This window comes from Equus quagga, chromosome 4 (assembly GCF_021613505.1).
Source record: "Equus quagga isolate Etosha38 chromosome 4, UCLA_HA_Equagga_1.0, whole genome shotgun sequence".
NCBI lineage: Eukaryota > Metazoa > Chordata > Mammalia > Perissodactyla > Equidae > Equus > Equus quagga.
Window position 1 is genome coordinate 75,394,030 of NC_060270.1, and position 24,540 is coordinate 75,418,569.

At 35.1% G+C, this 24,540-nt stretch overlaps 1 protein-coding gene across 1 annotated transcript in view; it reads right to left on the minus strand.

The window, feature by feature from the left end:
- The window catches only part of DPP10 (dipeptidyl peptidase like 10), a 610,898-nt gene that overhangs the window by 277,039 nt on the left and 309,319 nt on the right, over window positions 1-24,540 (minus strand). The window contains exon 5 of the mRNA XM_046659152.1: window positions 11,511-11,585. Coding sequence (XP_046515108.1) covers window positions 11,511-11,585 — 75 coding nt within the window. The remainder of the gene's footprint in view (window positions 1-11,510; window positions 11,586-24,540) is intronic.

Here is a 24,540-nt window from a genome sequence, read left to right on the forward strand (position 1 = left end):
AGTTAGTTAGCATCTGGGATTGTGTTGCAGCTGTGAAGTGGGGTCCTTTAGTCAGTTAGTTAGCATCTGGGATTGTGTTGCAGCTGTGAAGTGGGGTCCTTTAGTTAGCATCTAGGATTGTGTTGTAGCTGTGAAGTGGTGTCCTTTAGTCAGTTAGTTAGCATCTTTAAGTCTCCTCCCTCTGTAAACAATTATATCACTGGCCAAGGAGCAAGGACGTCAGGAGGTTTAAATTGACAATCACACTGACCATATAAGGGGCACTGTTTGAGTACTCAGCAAATGTTTGTTCCCTCTACTACAACCCCTTTTTTAAATAGTTGCCAAAGAATAAACAGGGTAAAGATAGGAAAGGAAGTGATCAGAGAAATAATCCAACACAAAAATCTATTATTTATATATATATATAAAACATATATATGCTTTATAGTCCAATCACCAGTAGAATGAATAAATTATGATATATACAGTGGAATACTATATAGTAGGGGGAATGAACAAGGGGCTATCCAATTACTGGACAATAAGGACATATTTCACAAAGTTATCGTTGAGTTAAAGAAGACACACAAAAAGGGTACATACTATATATGCATATATATATATAGAACAAAAGTAGACAAAACTAATCTAAAATGTTACAAACTTGAACAGTGGTCTTCTTTGTGATGGACAGTGACTGGAAATGAGCGCAGTAATGTTTTGCTTCTTGATTCACATGATGGTTACAGGGATGGGTTCATTTTGTAAAAATTCATCTGGCTATCCTCATCATCTGTGCATGGTACTGTGTGCACCCTACACTTTAGCTAGAAAATTTAAGACGAATAACCTAAATATAAACTCACATATTTTCCTCCAAATCTCATGTGCTCCCCACTAAGCCACATACAATTCAGATATGACAGATTAAGCCTCCACCTTGAAGGGAAAATGAGGACAGACCAGTGTCCAAGGTCATAAAGGAAGAGCTGGACATTAAATCCAGGATGAAATTATTTTGAAATACCAAAGAAAAAAATGGTAGATCATCTTTCCTAACGGTACCTTCTCTAAATCATTGCCATAGGCATGGTTAAGTTCAGGTTCCTTAGCTCTTTTCTCAGGTAGAGCTCTTGGATTTTAAGGAATCAGTGCCTCTAAACAGGTGGTTCTCAATCTTGAATGTGTATCAGAATTATGAGGGCCTGTTAAGTCACAGGTTGTGGGCCCCATCCCCGGAGTTTCTGTTTCAGTGAGTCAGGGTAGGGCCCAGGAATCTGCATTGCTAACAATTCCCAAGAGATCCTGATGTTGCTATTCTGGAAGCAAATGTTGAAAACTACTGTTCTAGAAAAAAAAAAATTTCCATCTTAAGTCATATTACTACAAATTTGGGAATCTCCTTTGCCTCTGTATTTTCACCAATAAAATAAGAATAACACCAACGATTATAAAATGAAAGTGTAAGGAATAAAGGTGTATAAGTACAAACTTTGGCACAAAGTACATGCAGTATAAGAAAAGTAGGTTTTATTTTTATCTCTAGTCTTTTCTTTGTTTGGAGTCTGGAAAGTCTTTAGTAAGTGGAAGAGATCAGTGCATTTAAATTCATTCGTCTATAACCCTGGCTGCACGTCGCAATCTCCTGGGGAGTTTTTAAAACACCACTGTTTGAGCTATATCCCAGATCAACCAAATCAGGATTTCTGCAGGGTAAGACCTAAGCATTAATAATTTTTAAGACTCTGCAGGTGATTCTGATGTAGAAGCCAAGAATGAGGATCACTGCTTTCATTCCATAAACACTGACTAAGTGTTTACTACGTGCTGTTCACTGTAGAAAACTTTACGGCCGTTAAAATGCATGAAGTAATGTTCTTGATTTAGGGTCTTATAGTTTGCTCAAGGGGATGGACTCATAGAAGGACATGTTCAATATAATGACAGAAATATTAAAATGTAAGTATGAACCAGGTGCCATAAAGGCATAGAGAAGGGCAACTTATCTTCATCTGGCTCTTTATGGAAAAGTTTGTTAGAGGTTATGGTTTACTAATTCATACACTATGTTTTTGGGGGGTGGTTTTTGAGCAATGCTATGCCAGGCATGTGTTGGACACAATTAGAGTTGTGACAAATTCTACCAAGGGGAGGGAAAGTACCATGAAACTTTTATAATAGGGGAATTTGACCAAATAAGGGAAGTCTGGAACAGTTTGATCTTTGGGTCAGATATGTTCAAGGTGACATCAAAACAATAAGTAAAAGTTATCGATATGAAGGAGAGAACATGAGGCAGGAGTCTGTCCCAGGGAGAAGAGTGGTGGAAGCCTCAGGACTGGAGGCAGAGGGGCTGTAGGGGTGCTCTAGGAAATCCCACAAGTGCTGAATGCCAAGGGAGAGGTGTGAGAGGGGATGCTGAAAAGGTGGGCAGGGCCTTGTAGGCTGTCTTATGACTTCTGGTGTCTTTCCCAAGAAGCCTTGGCAAGATTTTAAACAGAGGACCACAATCATATTTTTCTTTTTAAAAGGATAAGTTTAGCTCAAGTGTGGAAAACTGATTAAAAGGCACAAGATGGATTGCAGGCAAATCTACTAGGGTCATGGCATCCTCTCAAACAAGAGATGATGTAAGCACATTATCCCTCCATTTCCAGGATTCCTATTTTTAATTGAAATATATTTGACATATAACATTGTGTAAATTCAAGGTGTACAACACGTTAATTTGATCCATTTATATATTATAATATGATTGCCGTTGTAGCAATAATTAGCACCTCTAGCATGTTACATAATTATCCTTTCTTTTCAGTAGTCGAAATAATTAAGTCCTAGTCCCCTAGCAAGCTTGATGATTATGATACATTATATCTACATTCACTGTACTCTGCATATCTCTAGGGCTTATTTACTGCTCATTGTAAGTTTCTACCCTAAATGGCATCTGTCCTCTCCCCCACCAACCATCCCCTGATAACCATCATTTTATTCTCTGCTTTTACAAGTTCAGCTGTTTAAAATTCCATATATAAATGATATCATCCAGTACTTGTTTTCGTTTCTAGGACTCTTCATTCATCCTTAACCCATCCTTAAGACAAGGACGCAGATGTGAGAATGCAGGCTGGAAAACTCCCCCTGAGTTATTTTAGAGTAATCACTGTTTATAAAGATGGTCACAAGCCAGGGAGAAAAGCATTTAGTGGGCTCTCTTTTCTTGGTCTAATAATGCAGGAAATATACCATTTATTTTAGAAATATTTATCTCAAATATTGTTATGTCTTAAAAAATAGTTGGATAAACTCAACAATGTGAATATATGAGGTGGGACTTATTTTGTATTTGTCTATTTATTTGGCCTTTGATCATGTAAGTTTAACATTTAAAACCAGAGGAAAGTGTTAAAGATTATCTGATTTATTGCTCCTTTCTCCAGTATTGTAGGGGCATCCACCTGGGGGTTTCTAGGTTTACTTTGCTTTAGAGTCCGTTTCTGTGTACTGAGATGCCTACAAAGGTCATCCAGGTAGTACAGTTGTGGGTAGTAGGCTGGGCATAAAAGAACTGAACTATCAGAGATATTTCCACCCACCACCAAGGCACTTCAGTAGAGGCAGCCAGGTTTAAACTTTACCACTGCCAGTAGACTTCTCCTTTTTGAAAGAGGCAAAGTGAGTTAGGAGGAAGGAAGACTCTTACAAGATTACCCCGAAATGCCTCTGAAGCAGGACAATCTTCTCAAACATTTAGTCTCTACCTCCCTACAGAAGACTCATCTTTCCTTCCAATCATAAATGATCTTTTCTTCCACTTTTCCCCACTTATTACCTCTTTTTCCTTTGTAATATAGTTAGCGGAATATGTATCTTAGAGCCTTTACCATAATGTAAGATTCTTACAGTCAAAAAGCATTCATCTTGATGTATCTAGGGATTCCTACTACAACAAGCATAAAATATTCTTGAATTCTATGGAGAAGATGAGCTAGGAGCCATGTTATAGGCCCAGACGATGAGAAACATTAATCTAACCCCAAAAGAAAAGCAACTTCTCACTTAGTGGAAATTATCTTTTTAATATTATAGAGCATAAATAATTTACATGGGGAAATAGTCTTCATATTTTCATATTAGAATTAGTTAATACTCATGCATCTCAAGAGAAAAGATTTAGCCTAAGTTTGATAGAAATTCATATCAAAACAAAAATTAGTATTATTTTGGCTTCTTTGCAAAGTACTAAAAAATTATTGGTTTGTATCTTACATTATTTAGTTGTGATGCAGCTCCTGATACAGAATCTTCAAAAACTGTCTATGAACCTATATTAGTAATCATACTTGCTTTATGACTACGGACACTATAATGGCAGATCCTTGCAGTGATTAAATAGTATAGTTAACATGTAAAAGGCTAAAAAAGTCAGAACCATACTTTTCATACTTCAGGCAGAACGATTATATCAACTCAAACTCTGAATAAAGCTGTTCAACATTGATAACCCCAGGTTAGTGTTTTAACACTGAGATGCCACAGGTAACAGATAGGAAAACTTATTGTTGACCTATAAACACCTTCTAAACTCAGCCTATACTAAATAAGTGACATTTGACTCAAACTCAGGAGATTGCTAGGGAAAGAAGACTGAATTAGTTCTCTCGAGCAAGCTACTTGACTCCAAAAGCCAGTGCTAGATCCTTTATAGTTGCTCTCTCACAGAATCCTTGAGGCAGAATTACTACCACATGCCTTTCTCTTTATACCAGAAGATTATTCAAGACAGTAAGTTTGAGAAGTATTCATATTTTCTTCCTCTTCATTATAGCTGTGGGAAAACTCACGCTGAGGACAGGTGTGGCACCCATGAGCCAGCATACATCTCTCAATTGTGTTGTGTGATTTGCTAATAATACATCAAAAATATTTTTTGGAGTCTTCCGAGGTGACTGGCTATGATTACATTCACTCATATAAAAGATAGGTTTTTTTCATTATTATGATCATTAGGAAGGTGAGTTTTTATCATTTGTCACCATAAGCAATTGTAAATAAAATAGAATAAATATTTATGCAGAAAAATACAAAACAGTACAATTTTATATTTATCATATTGGTGGGCATTTTTCTAAGTGTAAAGACAAAAGAAAACACAGCAATCTAAAAGATAAATTTTATCACAGAATTCAAACTTTCTCTTTTTTTTGTCCTTTGGTGAGGAAGATTGGCCCAAAGCTAACATATGTTGCCCATCTTCCTCTTTTTTTCTTTTTTTTTTTTCTCCTCAAGGCCCCAGTACATGGTTGTGTATCCTATTCATAAGTCATTCTAGTTCTTCTATGTGGGATGCTGCCACAGCATGGATTGATGTGTGGTGTGTAGGTCCATGCCCAGGATCCCAACCAGTAAATCCTAGGCCACTGAAGCAGAGCACGTGAACTTAACCACTTGGTCATGGGACTAGTCCCTCAAATTTTTTCTAAGTCAAAAAATAACTAAAGCTTGGGGCTAGTCTAGTGGCATAGTGGTTAAGTTTGCATGCTGTGCCTTGGCAACCTGAGGTTCACCGGTTCAGATCTCAGGAGCAGACCTAGCATCACTCATCAAGCCATGCTGTGGAGGCATCCCACATAAAATAGAGGAAGACTGGCACAGATCTTAGCTCAGTGACAAACTTCCACAGCAAAAAGAGGAAGATTGGCAACAGATGATAGCTCAGGGCCAGTCTTCCTCACACACAAAACAAAAACCTAAAGCCAAAAATTGATGATATATTTAAAGAACGGATAATAAAACTATTAATTAGATAATTAGATTAATAATTAGATTATAATCTAACTAATAATTCGATTATATAAATGGATGTTTTAAAAAACATACAAAGATTACAAAAGATAAAGGAATGGCGTATATAAATATATTATTTACCACAAAAATAACAAAATTGAGATATTAGTCAAACTGATATTCAAATACACATTAAAATAAATAAATATCTAAATGTATGCACATCTTTATATTTATATGGATAAACATATACGAGTATATATATGAATATATAAATCTGCTTAAGGGACTATCATCAAGGAACCATGCCTGAGGAGACTAATCTGCTTGACAAAATGCTGGACTGTAACAGATGAATCTTTGGAGGGTTTTGGAAAGAGTGAGTATACTTCGCTTGTAGGATGGAAACATTTGGGATCTATGTTAGCCAGCCTGTAAGACAGTCTCCCAAAATGGTCACTTCCTGGTAGTCTCCTCCAACACTGAATTAGAGCTGACTTGTGTGACCAAACAAAACAAAACAAAACAAAACAAAAATACTGTGAAAGTAACAGTTAACTTCCAAAGATAGATCACAAGGCATTGGAATTTCTGTCTTTATCACTTGCATTACTCACTCTGGAGAAATCCAGGTACCATGTTAGCACGATACTCAAGCAGCACTGCAAAGAGGTTCATGTGAAAAGGCCTGAGGACTCATGCCAACACCCAGCACCAATTTGCCATCCATGTGAGTGACCTACCTTGGAAGTGCGTCCTCCAGCCTCGGTCAAGCTGCCAGATGACTGCAGCCCCAGCTGATACCTGATTGCAACTTCATGAGAGATCCTGAACCAGGACCACCCACCCAAGCCTATCCCAAATTCCTGATACACACAAACAGTGAGCAATAGTAAATGCTTTTTTTTAAGTCACTAAGTTTTGGTCAATTTACTGCATTATTACAAAACAGTATTATAAAATTAATACTGATTGTGTGTGCACGTGTGTGTATGTATTTGGTTAGTTGTTGGGCTAATCTATCAATTTAATAATTACTCTTTCTTTAAGATTTAGTTCTTTGTGGGTGAACATAGTAATATAACAGGCCATACATTGTCTAAGGGCAGCATAAACCAATATAACCATTTTGGAGCACAGTTTTTCAATATATAACAGGAACCCTAAAATGTGTTATACTTGGACCCCTATCTCACACAATACAGAAAAATTGTTTCAAAATAGATCAACAACGTAAATATAAGAACCAACACTACAGAGCTCTTAGAAGAAATCATAGGGGTAAGACTTCATGACCATGGATTCTTAGATATGACACCAAAAACATGTACAACAAGAGAAAAAAGTAGATGTCATACTTCATCAGAATTTTTAAAATGTATACATTAAAAGACATTATCAAGAAAGTGGAAAACAATCTACTGAGTGGGAGAAAATATTTGCAAATCATATATCTGATAGGGGTCTACTGTCTAGAATATATAAAGAGCTCTTAAGCTTAACTACAAAAAGGGAAAAAAAAAGACAACTAAAATAGGTAGTGGACTTGAATAGACATTTCTCCAAAGAAGAAATACAAAAGACCAACAAGCATATGAAAATATGCTCAATATCCTTAGTTGTTAGGGAGGTGTACTCCAAAACCACAATAAGATACCAATTCATACACATTAGGACAGCTATAACAAGAAGAATGAAAATAAGAACTGTTGGTCAGGATACAGAGAAATTGAAACTCTTATACATTCCTGGTGGGAATGTAAAATGGTGTAGCCACTTTGGAAAGCAGTTTTGTGGTTCCTCAAAAAGTTAAACATAGAATCATCATTTATCTAGCAATTTCAAACCTCAATATATACCCCCAAAATTGAAAATAGGTACTCAAAAAATTCTTGTGCACAAATGTTCATAGCAGCACCATTCAATGATAGTCAAAAGGTGAAGAAACCCTGAATGTTCATCAATGGATGAATGGATAAACAAACATGGTACCTACATACAATGAAATATTATTCAACCATAAAAAAGAATGTAGTATGGATACATACCACAGTGTGTATAAACCTCAAAAACATTATGCTAAATAAAGGAGCCAGACGAAAAGGTCACATATGTTTTGATTCCATTTATGTGAAGTATCCAAAATAGGTAAATCCATATATAAGAATCAGATTTGTAGTTATCAGACGGTGGAGTAAGGGAGAACGGGAAGTGACTGATTAATGGGCATGGGGTTTTCATTTTGGGTGATTAAAATGTTTTGGAACTAGACAGAGGTGGTGGTTGCACAGTTGTGAATGTACTGAATGCCACTGAATTGTTCACTTTAAAACTGTTAACTTTGTGTTAACTCTTACGAATTTCAGTTCACTTAAAAATTTTGCTATATCTTTTCACACAGAAATTCCATTTATGGATATGGATCCCACAAAAATACCAAATTCAGGAAAAAAGAAGACATACTCAAAAATAGTTACAAAACATTTTTAAACATGAAAACAACTAAGGTCCAACAATAGGGAGTATCTGTAAGTGGTTGGAATCCAGCCTTTGATTGTGTTTTCCAGTTCAGCTCACCTGCCTTAGAAACAAGATAAAGACAAATGATTGTACAAGCCAGTTTGCTAGTATGCAACTACTACTTGCTAGCTGAAAGAGCTTGGGTAAATTTCTAAATCTGTCTGATCCTGCACCTTCCAGCTTTTCTAAGGTCGGCTTTCTCTTCTCTGAAATGAGAATAACAGTGTTTGCCTAAAACAATGCCTAATATATGATAATTCCTATTTCCCTACATTTATGTATAAAGAGAGATAAAAGGAATAAAACATATAATATACTTTTAGTGGATGTGTTTAGGTGGTTGGATTTTGTATGATTGTTTTTTCCCATCTCTGTTAATGGGCATTATACCCATGCACGTACACACACGGACACATACACAAAGTAACCACGGCATTAAATTATTCTAAAACCATAAATGACGCCATATTGCTATCTCAGCATAAACCATATAGAGTTGAATGGGATTCAAGTTCTTTCATAATTTGGGCTCAATCTGATTTACAAGTTTGTTTTATCTGTCAAAATTGTCAATCTGTGGGCTAGTCTGAACTGACTTCTGTCCCTGGAAGACCTACTGCTGCCTCCAGGGAGTCCCATGTTGTCCCTCCACCTGGAAAGTTTTTCTACTCATCGTTACCTATTTGCCCTTCAAAGCCCAGCATGTGCTTCCCTCTCCAACACGATTATCTCGAATGGAAAGTTTCTCTAGTCTTTAATATTACTGCTCTTGTGACACATCGTTCAATGCTGTGTGTCAGGGATATAAGTGTTCGTGTCATATCACCACTACTTGATTGTATGTTTTTGAAGGAGATGGTTTAATCTTGTGTCTAGATGTGTGTACACACACACACACACACACACACACACCCATCCTGCATAATGTCTAGCCCAGTAGTTTGCACTTGATAGATGATAATAAATAAAATGAATAAATGAATGAAATTATATTAGTTTGATCATATTTTAATTATTAAATAGCTTCCTCTCACTTCCAAAGATTGATGTGACATAAACTATCTTTATTTTTCCTGAAGTTATGCAAAAAATAAAAAAAGAAGGCAAAATATTAAAATTGGTCCATAGGTATATGTTTATGGTGTTAGTTATATTCTCATAGAATCCTGACATATTTTAGCCAAATATCCAAAGTTAACCTATCGTTATACATTATATTCCAGAGTAGCTGTACCATTACACATTCCCAACAGCAACGTATGAGTGTCCAATGTCTCTGCATGCCTGCCATCATTTGATCTAGTCACTATTTTTTTAATTTTATCCATGTTTTTGGGTGTGTACTGATATTCCATTGTCATTTTAATTTGCTTTTACTTAATGGCTAATAATGTTGAACATATTTTCATGAGCTTATTTGCCATCTGTATGTGCCCTTCAATGAAATGTCTCTGCATATCGTTGCCTATTTTCTGATCGTATAGTTGTTTTGTTCTGTTTTTTTTGTAACTGTTGAGTTTTGGGAGTTCTTTATATATTCAAGATATTAGTCCTTTTGAACATATGAATTGCAGATATTCCTTCCCATTCCGTAGCTTGTATTTTCATCATCAATACAGGGTCTTTCAGAGACCAATAGTTTTTCCTTACATACACTGTAATTTTGATGTACAGTTTAAGGATTCTTTTCCTAGCCCTAGGTCCCAAAGATTTCCTGCTATGAGCTTTTTCCTAAAAGTTTTGTCAATATACATTTTACATTTAAATCCATAATCTATTTTGGATTTTTATATAGTATGAGGCTTAGGTCAATGTATTTTTGTTTGTTTGCTTATTTTGCTGATGGATGTCCAATTGCTCCAGCATCGTTTGTTGAAAAGACCATCTTTCCTCCATTGAATTATTTTTCCAGCTTTGTCAAAAAATCAGTTGGGCATATTTTGGGGGTCTATTTCTAGGTTTTCTATTCTGTGTCACTGATCTATGTGTCTATCGCTCTGTCATTTTCATAGAGTTTTGATTATTGTAGCTACTGAAAGCTGATATTTTTTTAATGTTCATTGTCAGCTTAATAGAGCAGTAATTTTAAGTTAAAACTCTTTAAATAAATAATGTTATTTAAAAATCTTTTCGGGATATTCTAATATTTTTGTTTATAAAAATCAAGTGTTTTTCTTACTATTACACGTGATTTTTCAAAGCCTCAATGAATAGAGATAACACAGAGCAAAACTTAAGGAAAAAGGCCACATCTTATAATAGCAAAAGATGTCTTTGTTTACAGTCTCCCTGACTTTTTCAGTGTAAATTAATTATTTTAAATAGAAAATATGAACTAGCCTAAGCACATAGCACATCTTTACCCCAAAAGACTAAAAGCATCAAACAGAAGGTCCCTTCAACTGTGAAATTTCATGTGCTCAAAGGCTTTGAATGCATTATACGAGGCTTCCTGCCTTAAGCCTATAAATTTTTATTGTCTGTCTTAAAGCACATAAAACTTTCTTGAGTGATTTCCAATCATTTATTTTCTACAGAAACTAATCTGCTGAATTGCCTTTTCAAAATTTACTTTGCTTTTTAACAGTTCGAATTATATCTAAGTACAAAATACCCAACAACCATACATATTGCTCTAATCGTGCTATAGAGCTGACATGGAATAATGAAACACTAATTGTAATTAGAACATTTTATTTGTTCAGAATTGAATCCTTGGCTCACCACACTTTCAGAGTTTTCTGCAACCACAAGGCTATGTTCAAATACTACCAAAGAATCCAGTGATCAGAACCTGAACCAATATTTTCACCAGTCCCTTCCTACTGTACACATTGCAGGCAGCTCAGGGCACAGCCATTAGGAAGCGCCCTAATCTATACATAGATGAAACACTCAAGTATATAGTGAAGTTTATCCTGAAAATGTCAAAAATCCTCATTTGTTGGATTTGCTAAACTCTGCCAAACTCCCCTCTAAAAGAGATGGACATGGACCAGCACAGGCACCTAGCAGATTGCCCCAGTTATTTGCTAGCCAGTTGTGGAAGAAAGGACATCATCTCCAAGCCTCTTTTATGCAATATTGGTCATCAGTGTCCCCCTGCAGCTATTGAATATGCCAAATCTTCTCTAGGAGAGTAGATGACCAAGTAAAACTATGAACTATCAACTGAATGCATCACAAAGAAAAGTATTTTTCAAAGAAGATCTTTCCTTTACCTGTTTGACATCATAGGCAAGAAGAACATATTTTAAATCTGGTGAAACTGAATATCTTGATGCTTTGAAAGTTACCTAGAAATAAAAAGAAACAACTGTCTTAAAAAGTTTAAAAACAGAGAGATTAAAATACATTTAGATATGCAAATATCAAAAAAAGATCTCAATTCTCATCATAACACTGTGAAACAGGCATTCTCATTACTATTACAAATATATATTCACGTGTATGTATGTGTGATTATGCAGATAGATAGAAAAACTTGGAGAAGCTATATTAAACACTTCATTAAGAAAAAATCGCTAGCATGTCTTTTCTCCATGTTATCAGTTAATGACTATGCTACTATTTTCATTACGAGAAAAAAAAGGAAAACCCTTGAATTTTTTAAATAACAAACTGCTTTTATATTTGCATGTTGGATTGATCAAAAGGAAAAGAAATAGCCACATTTTGTGGTGTCTGATTTTCTGTCTCCATGCTTTTGTTTTCTTACAGGTTGCATATTTATATTTAAAAGAAGACATTTACATTAAAGACAGAATGTCTTTAAAGGAAAATTCTAGAGTGAAACAGATTAAAACACAAATACATAAATAATTACACTTGATATATATCTCAAGGTACATATATATATGTGTGTGTATATATAACACTACACTGTACTTGATTGACTCTGAGTCCATAGTTTTATCATTGAATAAACTTGATATTAGACAGAATTAAAAACAAAGCGAAGGAGAAATACATTGAGAGTGGAGAAGTGATTTTTTTTTAAATAGATTATATTTAATTTCATATATAAAGAGAAGGAAAACAAATTGACTTGACGCATCAAAAGCCTACAAAATACAAACAAAAATATAAAATAAACTCTGTATGAATTTTAGGCAAACTAGTTTGTATGATTTTTGCAGAAAAATACATATATAAATAATTCTGTAAACCTTATGTCAGGGCAGTTTCCACGAAACTGTTTTCTCTGAAGAACAAAAAAAATTTCCTACTTAGAAATCCCCAAAACACAACAGACAGGAGAAGAAACTCAAACTAATCAATATTTGGAAAACTTTGCATGATATTATAAAAATATATTTGGTCTTTTTTCCCTGGTTCCTAACACAGAGCTCCTAAAATGCTTGCAGTTTCCTGAGTGATGAGCGTCTTTCGTAATTAATAACTAATCCTTTTGACCATACCCAGTTTATGCTAATAAGATGACACAAGAAGTAGGGTAGGGGAGAGCGGCTGGATAGCTTCTGGATGGGGGCTGGTCACCTAAGGAGCCAACCAGCTGATAAGAGGATTGGAACTTTCAACCCTATCCGGAGGTCAGTGAAGGTGGAAGGCTGGAGATGGAGTTCAATCATGTGGCCAATGATTTAATCAATCACATCTACATGATGAAACCTTGATGAAAACCTCTAAATAATGAGATTTGGAGGAACTTCCTTGTTAGTAAACATATCAATATACTAGGAGGTTGGCACACCTACACTCCACAGAGACAGAGACTGTGCTTGGGACTCTTCTGGATTTTCCCTATTTACCTCTTGACCTGCCTCTTCATTTGTATCCTCTATAAACCAGTAATCCTAAGTATAGCACTTTCTGTGAGTCATTCCAGCAACTTACCAAACCTGAAGGGGGATTGTGGGAACCACCAAATTTGTAGCCAAGTTGGACAGAAATGCAGGTAGTATGGGGACTCAGGACTTGCAGCTGGGTATCTGAAGTGGGGGCAGTCCCTGAGTCTTTAACCTGTAGGGTCTGTACTAACTCTAGGTAGTCAGTATCAGAATTGAATTGAATTATGGGTCACTCTGTTTGTGTCAGAGAATTATTGTTGGAGTAACATAGTTTGTCAATCTCTGAGCCAGATATGCAAGAGACTGGAGCGGTCTGGGAGAAAATACCCTTATATGGTTAGAGTTTTTGCCTGCATGTACATCCATCTTGTACAGCCCATGAATAAGACACTTTAGAAGAAGGTCAGAATTGTCACTGGCAATAATTCATGTGAAGGATTTTGTTTTTCATTTTTTCAAAAATCCATTTCAATAATAATGAAAATAACAACAAAACAATAACAATAGATCTATCATTATCTATCATCTATCATCAGCTCTGTAAATTGCTGATAATTTTGTAGTTTTCAATAATCCTCAATCTTCCTCATGACAATATTTTGAGGTAGGTATCCTCATTCTTTCTCTTCCTTCTCTTGCTAACTTACTGTGTATTGAAACGATGGAAACTAGACTGTGGGGAATTTAGGGTGACATTGAACACAAGATCATCTCTCTCAAGATTACAGTACTAGAAGGTATATTGTTACACAGTAAGGGGACATTTATTGCTATTTAAAAATTGGTTAAGAGGGCAATGTCCCATGGGGATTAGAAAACTCTAATACCACAGTTCTTAAACTTTTCTCAAGGTCACAGATAAGCACACATAACCAAAGAATAGAGAAAGAACTCCTTTAATAAACCCTGCCTTATCTCAACAGCAGGAGTTTCTTTCTATCAATTTGTTTTTTCTAAAGAGAGCTTCGCAATCTGAGTTGTTTAAAAAAAATCTCAACACCCTGGTCCCCATTCACTCTCATGTGATGTTCCTCACACAAATTAACTTCACATGTTCACAGGTGCGTCTGTGCCTCCGGTAACAACGTTTTAGTATCTTTTGCAGTTCCTACAATTATCCAGTCTGGCACTTTATTAATTATCACTATATTGCCTCCAGCTTATGCGGCACACTAACTGGGAAACTTTTCAAGTATCTTTTGAGGGGCCCAAGCTGCTGAACCTTCTCTGAATTTAGAGAGTATTGAGCAGGTCACTGGTGCTGCAAAGAGACTTGCTGATAATACAGATATAAAAAACACATCCTTGCAGCTCAGTCAAGGGACATTGGAAGTCTCAGGCAAATCTTTCTTAGCATAAGCCATTAATGTTATCATCTGTTGCATCTGAGAGATTAATTCTTTCTAGCAGCCACAGGAGACCCCTTGGTCTACATTGACCCTAATTACAGACATTAACATAGTTCTGGTTGAGTCTTAACTTGATATGGCTTCAAATTAGTGTTTGGGGAGGTTTATTATTGCCAATGATGCTATTATATTACCTACATACTTAATCACTTAACTACTTTTGAAATAGAATAATGGAGAAATATTTTCTACATGTGTTTATTGGTATGATTCAGCAACGATGCCTACCAGTGCATTTTCTGACACTGAACATGGTACAAAGGGCATTAAACTGCATGAACTCTGCCATCTAGGAACATTTAATTAAAGCCAAGCAAGGTAGGATAAACAGAGGAAATTAAACATGCAGGTGGTTAACTAAACCAATTAAAGAACACAAGACATTCGATCAACTTAAGAAACAAACGCATGCTTTCAGGCAGCTTGGGAAGATTTTGTAGTACCTCATTTGTATGTATCATTCAATTCTACCAAAACCCATATATTGAACATTTGCATTATGACAAGCACTGTGGTAGACACTGAAAGTGCTATGAAGTTGAGAAACCAAATCCCCCAGAAGCTTTTCCTTCTCAAATTGGGCAGGATAAAACAACCACAGTGTTCCTCTGTAGTCCATGGTAGAGCAGGGGTTCAAAACCCAAATGCCTTAAGGGACTAAGAATGTAGTGGACGAAATGAAGCTGTCTGAGTAAATCTAGGGCAAATGGAGTAGCCAGGCTGCCTAAAAGGGGCAGTGGCCCTTCAGCTCCAGACAATCATTATTTTACAGGGAAGTGTATATAATATTTCTAGTTTTCCAAATTTTTTTCAAGATAAGCTAGAAGGGGGCCAGCCCCATGGCCAAGTGGTTAAGTTTCGGCACTCCGCTTCGTCGGCAGAGAGTTTGCCAGTTCAGATCCTGGGCGTGGACCTACACACCACTCATCATGCTGTCGTGGCAAGCCACAAAGAAGAACTAGAATGACTTACAACTAGGATATACAACTATGTACTAGGGTTTTGTGGAGATAAAAATAAGATAAGCTAGAAATCAAGACTTTAATTTACAATCTTATGATTTTAAAAATATAACCCAATGCTTTTAAATATAATATGAGGACCAGTTTCTGCCTAGGAGCTACCAGTTTGCTAATTTTGGGTAAAGTAATAACTGATGTAAGGATGAAGGAGGAGAAAGTATACAATGCTATGAGATTTAAAGAATAGAACAGTATCCTTCTCATATATTTGCTGGTAATATAAGTGAAAAATTCACGATCCAAAGTTTTTCAGTTAGATGAAATTATAGACTACATTATGAGCCTAACCTTGATAAAATGCAGAAATGTTTAAAAAGATTCCTGGAGAGGTGGGGGCCAGCCTCATGGATTACTGCTAATATTAATAATGCACGTACTCTTACCAATACGAATATGGCAGAGCCAATCAATGTTTTCTGCATGGTGCAATTTAAAGCCAAGGAAGCAACAAAATCGCATTTGAATTTAGAACAACTACTCTAGCAGTTGGGTGGAAAATGAGTTGAATCTGTTGACATTTTGAGGTCATGAGATGTGGTAAGAGGCTCTCATGACAATTCAGGCAAACATTATCAAGAAGTTAAGGAAGAAGCAAGGGCATAGAGATGAGGGGACTTATGCAAGACAGACTGTGGACAAAAAGATTTTAATGATTAGTTTGGAAGACAGAAAGAATGGTGTGTACTAAAGAATTCTGTGTTTTCAAGTGTTTATCATTAAGTGAATGTTGCTACTGCAAAAACAAGCATAATTTGAGGAAAATTTTAGACATGCCAATTTTAGACGTGTTATCGTTATAGTCCCTGCAGGATATCCTAGAGGGGATGTTTAGGAATTTTGTATAAAAGCTTGGAGTTTAAGAGAGAAATCCAGGAGCCTCAGCATTAATTAGTTCTATGGAATATTAGATGAAATTTTAAGTTCAATGCAAATCCATCTTCATCAAATAAAAGGCACAAAACCCCTCAAACAACGTTCTACCAGGGGCGGATCCATAACAATGCAGTCATTATTAGTATTGCTTACTATCACTTTTATTCTTTAAATGTGCATGTTTTCTTTCTCTTGTACTTTTGTTCAGCCTGCACTACTTGCTGCAGTATTTTCATCTTTCCCTGTTCCTTATTCAAATTGTGTTTCTCAAAAATATCGTTCTAATTCGCCCTCTTCAAGCCTTCCCTGTCCTTTTCAGCTCAAGCAATTCATCTGACCTCATATGTATATAATTACACGTGCAGTTCATCTAATCATTGATCACTGTTTCATGATTGCTCTTCTAGGTTGTTTGGAACTGCAATTTACATCTTTTATTGCCACAGTAATGCCCCTATTAAGAGGCTCCATTGCAATGATTCACTTCTGTCAGAAACATTATAACTAGAGGTAGAAATAAAGATAATGATGGTGTTCCAAGATGTCAGATATTGAAGATCATGGCAAGAAATCATTAAACACAAACTTAAATGTCAGAAGTGCCAGAAAATATAAAATATGCATTTGTATGACTTGAGGCTGAAAAGGAGTGAGTAAGAGGAGAAGAATAAGAGATGGGGTTAAAATTAACACAAGTTGGTAAGAAAACGTGGTTACCTTAAGATTGAGAAATGACAGAAGCACAGGCACTGTGCAGTTCAATTGAGTATTGTTTTAGATCTTTTAACAAGCTAATGATAAAAATATGTATAGGCGTCTCAATTTCCAAAAAATTACTGGTCCAGGAACTGGAGCTGAATAATCCTCTAAGCCTTAAAGTGTAGGTGGGTACATTTTCAACAGATAGAGAATGATGAAAACGAGAAAGTAGGTCTTCGTGGACCCTATGGTCTTTTCTTCCTGTGCCCTCCACCTCCACCCCAACAAACTTCCTGCATACACACACATACACACACACATACTCACATCCCTTATGTTTAACTTATTTGCCCTAAAACTTCCCTCATTACCCAATATCATTTTTAATTTACTGATATCTGAAAAAAATGTTTAGAAAAGTCATCTCTTATTCCAGAAAAAATAAAATATCAACTTTTCACATATGTGATTAAATATATACTATGAATGTTTCTTTTACCATGCAGCTTATAAGTGATCATGAAATAAGTATGAGGAAGGATTTTAGAAAGCCAGTTGAACTTATGGGGATGAGAGGAGGGAGAATGATTACTGTGCGGTTGATGAACAGTAAAAGGAGATCAAGAGAAGCCAGAGAAGACGACAACCAAATTGTAGTCCTTGCCAAAGATGGGTTCCCTGTCAAGCCTGGCTTCAAATGATAGGAACAAGGAAGAAGCAAATAGGTTCTCTTTTTATCTTTTAACTGTAAACAAAGCCATGATTTGTTTTTTATACCCATAATTATGTCTATACGCGAAGAACTGCAAAATCAAATCTTTTACCGTGTATTTTTTCTGTGTTCTCTTTTCCTAGCTACCCAGTTACTTAGAATAGTGCTTAAATTATATTTCTTTGTGATACCCATGACATCAATGTTGTATAAACATAATAGATGGCCTGTCTTCTTTATATTCTTGTCACCATGCATTTTATCGATACTAGAATACTTTGTAAAACAACTTGATGCAGAAAACACCATGACAGAAGCAGGTAGTTTTTAAAACTATTGAATCAGTACCTACTAACTCATGTAGAGTGCCTCACCTAGGTCTTTACTGATCAATAAATGTAAGGCCAAATTAACATTCTATTGATTTGGATCATAGGCCACACACTAAAACATTTAAGAAACAATTTTTATTTTTAATAGAAGGTGAAAACTAATGATCTCTGAATTCTATTAATAACTTAAAGGAACAGAGCAGACAAGGTGACTTTGATGAGAAGAATGTCAATACCCTCCACCCAAAGTGTCAAAAAATTAGAAAAGCTTTGGCTGGAGAAAGAAGGAAAGGGATGTTGTAACTTGCATATTTACCTAAACTATTTCTTTGAAGTTCAGCTTGTGCCAATCTATTGACTCTTCCATTTGTCTTAATGCTTTATAATCATATTTCAAAAGTATTTTTCTCTTAATGATGTTGTTACATTCAAGTACAACTCCACTAAAGAATACAGCCTATCGATAGAAATTAAAAGTTATGTGAGTCCTAAAAAATCTCACATTAGAATTTCTAATTTGAAAGAAATTGCATGTTCGTGAGTCAGAAGACTAAATTTTGCTTAGATAGCAATATTTCCCAAATTGACCTACAGAATCAACAAAATCTCTATCAAAATCCCAGCTTCCTTTTTTTCTGAAAAAAAATTACCAGTTGATCTTAACATTCATATGGAAATACAAGGAACCCATAATATTCAAAACAATCTTGAAAAAGAAGGACAAAGTTCAAAGACTCACACCTTTTGATTTGAAGTCTTATTACAAAGCTCCAGTAATCAAGACTGTAGCACTAGCATAAGGGCAGACACACAGATTAACAGAACTCAGAGTCCAGAAATAAATCCATATATTTGGGGTCAATTGATATTTCACAAGAATACCAGAAACATTCAGTGGGGAAAGAATAGTTTTTCCAAGCAATGTTGCATGACCAACTGGATATCCATGTGCAAAAGAAAAAATCTGGACTCCCTACCTCACATTATATGCAAAATTACCTCAAAATGAGTCATAGAACGAAATGTAAGAACAAAACTATAATACTCTTAGGTAAAAACATAAGAGTCAGTTTTCATGATCTTGGGTTAGGCAATAGTTTCTTAGATTAACAACAAAGTGCATAAGATAAAATTTTAAAAAAGATTAATTTGACTTCATCAAAATTAAAAAATATTTTCTGCCTCAAAGAAAGCTACCCAAAAAGTGAAAGGCAACACACTTGAGAGAAAATATTTGCAAATTTTATATCTGACAAGAAACTTGTATTTTGGATATATAAGAACTCTTAAAATTCATCAATAAAAAGAAAAAGAGCCCAATTAAAAAATGGGCAATGGATTTTAACAAAACCTTCTCCAAAGAAGATATGCAAATGGCTAATAAGCACATGAAAAGATGTCTACCATTAATTAAGGAAATGCAAATCAAAGCTACAATGAGATACCACTTCACACACGCTCAGATGGCTAAAATCAAAAAGACAGACAAAGATAAACATTGACTAGGATGTGAAGAAATTTGGCTCCTCTTATACTGCTGCTGGAAGGTAAATAAGAGCAATCACCTCGGAAAATAATTGTACCGTTCTTCAAAACGCTAAACATAGAGTTACCATAGGACCCAGAATTCTCCTCCAAAGTGGAAATAGGTCAAGAGGAATGAAAACTTGTGCTTACACAAAACTTGTATACAAATGTTCATAGCAGCAGTATTCATAATAGCCCAAAAGTGAAACAACTCAAATGTCCATAAACTAATGAATGAACAAACAAAATGTGCTATATTCATATAATGGACATAAGAAAGAATTAAGTGTTGATACTTCCTAAAACATAGATGAACCTTGAGCACATTATGCTAAGTGAAAGAAGCCAGTCATTAAAAGACTACATTGTATATTTCATTTATTTGAAATGTGCAGAACACACAAGTCTATAGAAACACAAAGATTAGTAGTTGCCGGTGCTATGGACGAAGAGATAGGGATGGAAAACGGCTGCTCATGTATACAGGTTTCTTTTGGGGCAGATGAAAATGTTCTAAAATTAGATTGTGTTGTTGGTTGCACAACTTTGTGAATACACTAAAAGCCACTAAACTGTACACTTAGAATGGGTGAAGATTATGCTATGAGAAATATATCCCAACAAAGCTGTTACAAATGAGAGAGAGAGAGAGAGGAGAAAGAGAAAGAGGAGGAAATTGGAAAAAAATGAAAGTGAAGAGTAATGTGATAAAGTCAAAAGGAGTTAGTGCAATTTCCATGCTCTAATTTCTTTCCAAATAGTTAAATTAAACTTTAATTCAGCTCTGTTTCTCCCATTAGCCAAAAACTGGAAAAAAATATGTTACAAGTCATTTTACTTATTATATAAATGTCAATTAATTAAGAGATGAATAGATTTTACAGGAACTAAGGTGTAAGAACTATTTCTTTCAATGTCTAGCAAGCAATGAATAAATTTGAGGATGAAATAAAGCTTCTTCCTACATTTATATACATTTTTTAATATACTACAAATTAACAATGTTTAAAAAATAAAAAAAGATGTGAAGAATCAGATAATTGTTTTCTGTCCTTTGATGTTTTCTGAAAATAAATATTATTCATTTCAGTAATCAGAGCATCTCTTTACTTGTGTGCAATCTGATGGGCTCACTCCTTTAGTTGCTGGGGAAAATAATTATTTTTGTTTACAACTTACTTTACTTTGCAGCTGATTCAAATTTTAGGAGACTTAATTAGTTCTCCTTTTTCTCCTACATTCTTTCATGGGCTTCTCTTAATCAAATATTTACATAAATAATGCTATGGAAAAGAAAATAAATATAATTACTTTATAAAATGTGCACTAAGTGTATAATTTGTTCTATGCTGTCATTGCTGTAGCCACTGAAGACATGAAGTTGACTAAGGCTTGGTTGGCCTCTTCTCTTAAGAACTTTATAAACTTGTGGGAATTTTAATTGAAGATATAAAAATGTATCAATAACCACTCAATCAAAATCTAATAAAAAATTGTCTTTGAATAAGCTTTCATATTTCTGGATTTCTAAGGGACTGCTACAAGGGAATTAATCAATTATGTCAACCATCTATTTGACTCTGAAAATTAAAGTTTTAATTTTAACATTTTAACCGAGGAACTTGTCCTAAATAATGCTTGATAGATATCCCCACTTATTTCCTAAATATGGTTTAACAGATAGTTTCATCCAACCAGACCCTCAAACCTGATTTTTGCTCAAGATTCCCCATCTCAGTGGTTAACTCCCCTATCCATTAAGCCACACATTCAAAATACCAAGCATTGTCCTTGACATCTCCTTTGTAAAACCCCCATACCCATCCTGTTGCCTTCTCTTTACTTTACCTATTGTTATCTTTCAAATCTTTTCACTTCTTTCAATCTCCACTGCCACTGCCCAGGTCTATCTTCTTATGATCTCAAGCCTAGGTCCCTCCAATAGTGTCTTTATTTGTACTCTCCTGAGCCACACCTTTCAATTTTAATTTATTCTTCAACTTCAACAGAGAGATCTTTGTTTCAAAAAGCAAATCTGATTATCTTTAATAATCCATCACCATGACCTGCATGATCTGGCCCCTAACTATCTTTCCAACTTCGTCTGGCTTCCATTTCCTTGTGCTGCTCCAGTCACACTAGCATCCTTTCAGTGTTTCTAAACACTGTTCCTTGTCTCAAGCTATTCCTGCTACCCCCAAGCTCGATTCTTATCTACTCAACTTCCCTTCACTCATCTTCATTTCATTAGGGAAACTTTTAATCATCCCATGATTTCTTTTGTATCTGTCTAGAACAGGATATCTCAAGTTTGGTACTGTTAATATCTTCAGCTGGATAATTCTTTGTTGTGAGGAGCTATCTTAAGCATTGTAGAATGTTTAGTGGCATCCCTTATCTCTACTCACTAGATTCCCATGGCAAACTCCTCACCTCCAGCCATAACAATCAAGACTGTCTCCAGAGTTGCCAAATGTCTCCTGATGGCAAAAGTCTTCCTAATTGAGAAACACTGGTCCAAAGAAAGAAAGATACTGCACTGTCATGCACACAGCCGCATGCATAAGTGTACAGTTCCTATGATTTCATGGTCATCAGCATCAGTTACACTATTGATGTCAATCACTACTGGGGTACCAACATAGACTGCTAAGGCCAGATCTTAAAAACATAGCAAATTCTCCATGATTATAGCTAGCATATGAGGCCACTTGGCAAGTCAGAAATATCTGATAACCTTTCTTTATGTCAAATTGTAAGAGGTAAAATTTGGGGAGCCTTTATCTAACAATTCTTTACTTGTTCCATTGTATTTTTTCATAAGACACCTATTTCCCCAAACATGAACCAGAAAATAACTTTATTGATTTCATAATGGTACAAAAAGTTTGCTCTACCTCTCTCCCCCCACATACCCAGTGGCAGAACAAATAAAATACCATGCTGGCATGCAAACAAATGGAAGTCATCTCTATGCATGATAAGTCAATAAATATTCCTGGTCACCTAACTATTTTGTAATGGCCTATTAATAGACAATTGAACCAAAAATATGTAGCTAACATTTTCTTTGGAATCATTCTGCTACCATATATGAATTTCCCCCCTCTGTTTTAGTCTATTTTTATAGCATGTTTTTAAAAGCTTACAGATTTTCAGAATCAAAGAGTTGTAAAATTCTTATCTATCCGTCATCTCTTTCCATATTAGTGCATGTGCCCTTTTTTTTTTTTTAACCTTAACAATGTTTAAGCACATGGGTGGGACCCATGTTTACAGTTTCTTTCTAATTTCAAAAAGTGATTTGATAGAACTATTTATGGCTGTTAGTGTTTTCTGCCAAGACCACTGGTGATATTCAATTTATTGACAGCAGAAAAAGTACAGCTAATACTTGCGAAACATTTTCCTTATTGTCACTGTGAATGAGCTTTTGTTTGAAATAGTTCTGGCTTTAAGAGATAACATTTCGAAACACTTAGAAATGATTAAGAGCAGTTTTGGGGCTAAATCACTTCTTTCACATAACTCTCCTTTAAAAAGTTATATACCCTTTAATTTGCTCCTTCATTAGAAATCCACCTACACTCAAACCAAAAGAATGCCTTAAGACAATTATCTCAGAACAATGATTTACTTTTGTTTTATTTTTGGCAACCATGCCCAATAAGATTGTTGCTCATAGTCTGCTAACCAGGATTACACAGCTAAAAGTATCCACTATTCACATTTAAAATGTGTTTAAGCAGGGAAATGACAATGTGCTATTATCTTAAATTTTAAAATAAATTGATAGTCACATTTTACCAGACTACATCTTATTAAATAATGAGCCATTCTGTTATTACATTTTTATCGATAATATGTTTATTCTTTCAATTGATTTGGCACATTTTATTACAAAGCTTTTTATAGAGATCTGATCCAATTAATTATGCTTGTAATTAAAATATTGGTAATTGCCCAAAGAAAAAACTGCACAATGAACAAAATTCTTATGCTTCAATAAGAATGGCCTGGGAGAGAAAGTAAGTCAAATCAAGTAAGTCAAGACTGTAGCCTAACATGAGCTTTAAAAACACAACTGTAGTTAATAATACTATCTTGAAGTTGGGAGGAAATGATTAAATAAGCTCTAAAATCATCAAGAATCATGGTATTTTGCATTTTTGTTTGCAGTTTTGGGTCAACTAGTTGCAAATATATGCCACACTCCAATCCTTTATCCACCCCGTCTCCCAGCCCATTGAATTCTGACACCTCTAGGAGTTATAAATTGCTTAATTATCTGTGTTGTGAGATAAATGTTTTTAGGGAGGCAGTGAATCTTAGAAGATAAGTAAATTAGAATATTTGCTAAATATGACTCTGTGGTAATTAAGAGTCATAGCCTACATAGAAGAGAGTAGAAAGAGACCTCAAAAGGATTTAAAAAGATTAAACACAAGGACAAAGATATTAATTAGCACATGGAGAAAACCACCATAAGATAAGATGGATGTGGTGTGAAGTACCCACAAAAGAATTGGGATACTGCAATAAAAACCAAACAGTTTTGTTTGTTTTTGTTTCTTTTTTGCTTTTCTTTTGTATCATAGAGGCAAAGAAAGCAAGGGATAAATGTGGAAAAAAACGCATAATTTGTGAGCAGACAGAAGACCTCATTAGCCTGTGTAAGAGAATAATCAGTAAGGAACAGTCACATAAGCAAGTATTCATATATTGAGTGTGTACGGCTAACCTAAGTGTGTGGCCATTGCAGGCCTATACTCCCCAACAAAAATGATACTTTACGATAAAGGAAACAAAATTGAAAATGAATTTCATTTTGTTCCCCAAACTAATTTTATCAAAAATCAATTCACA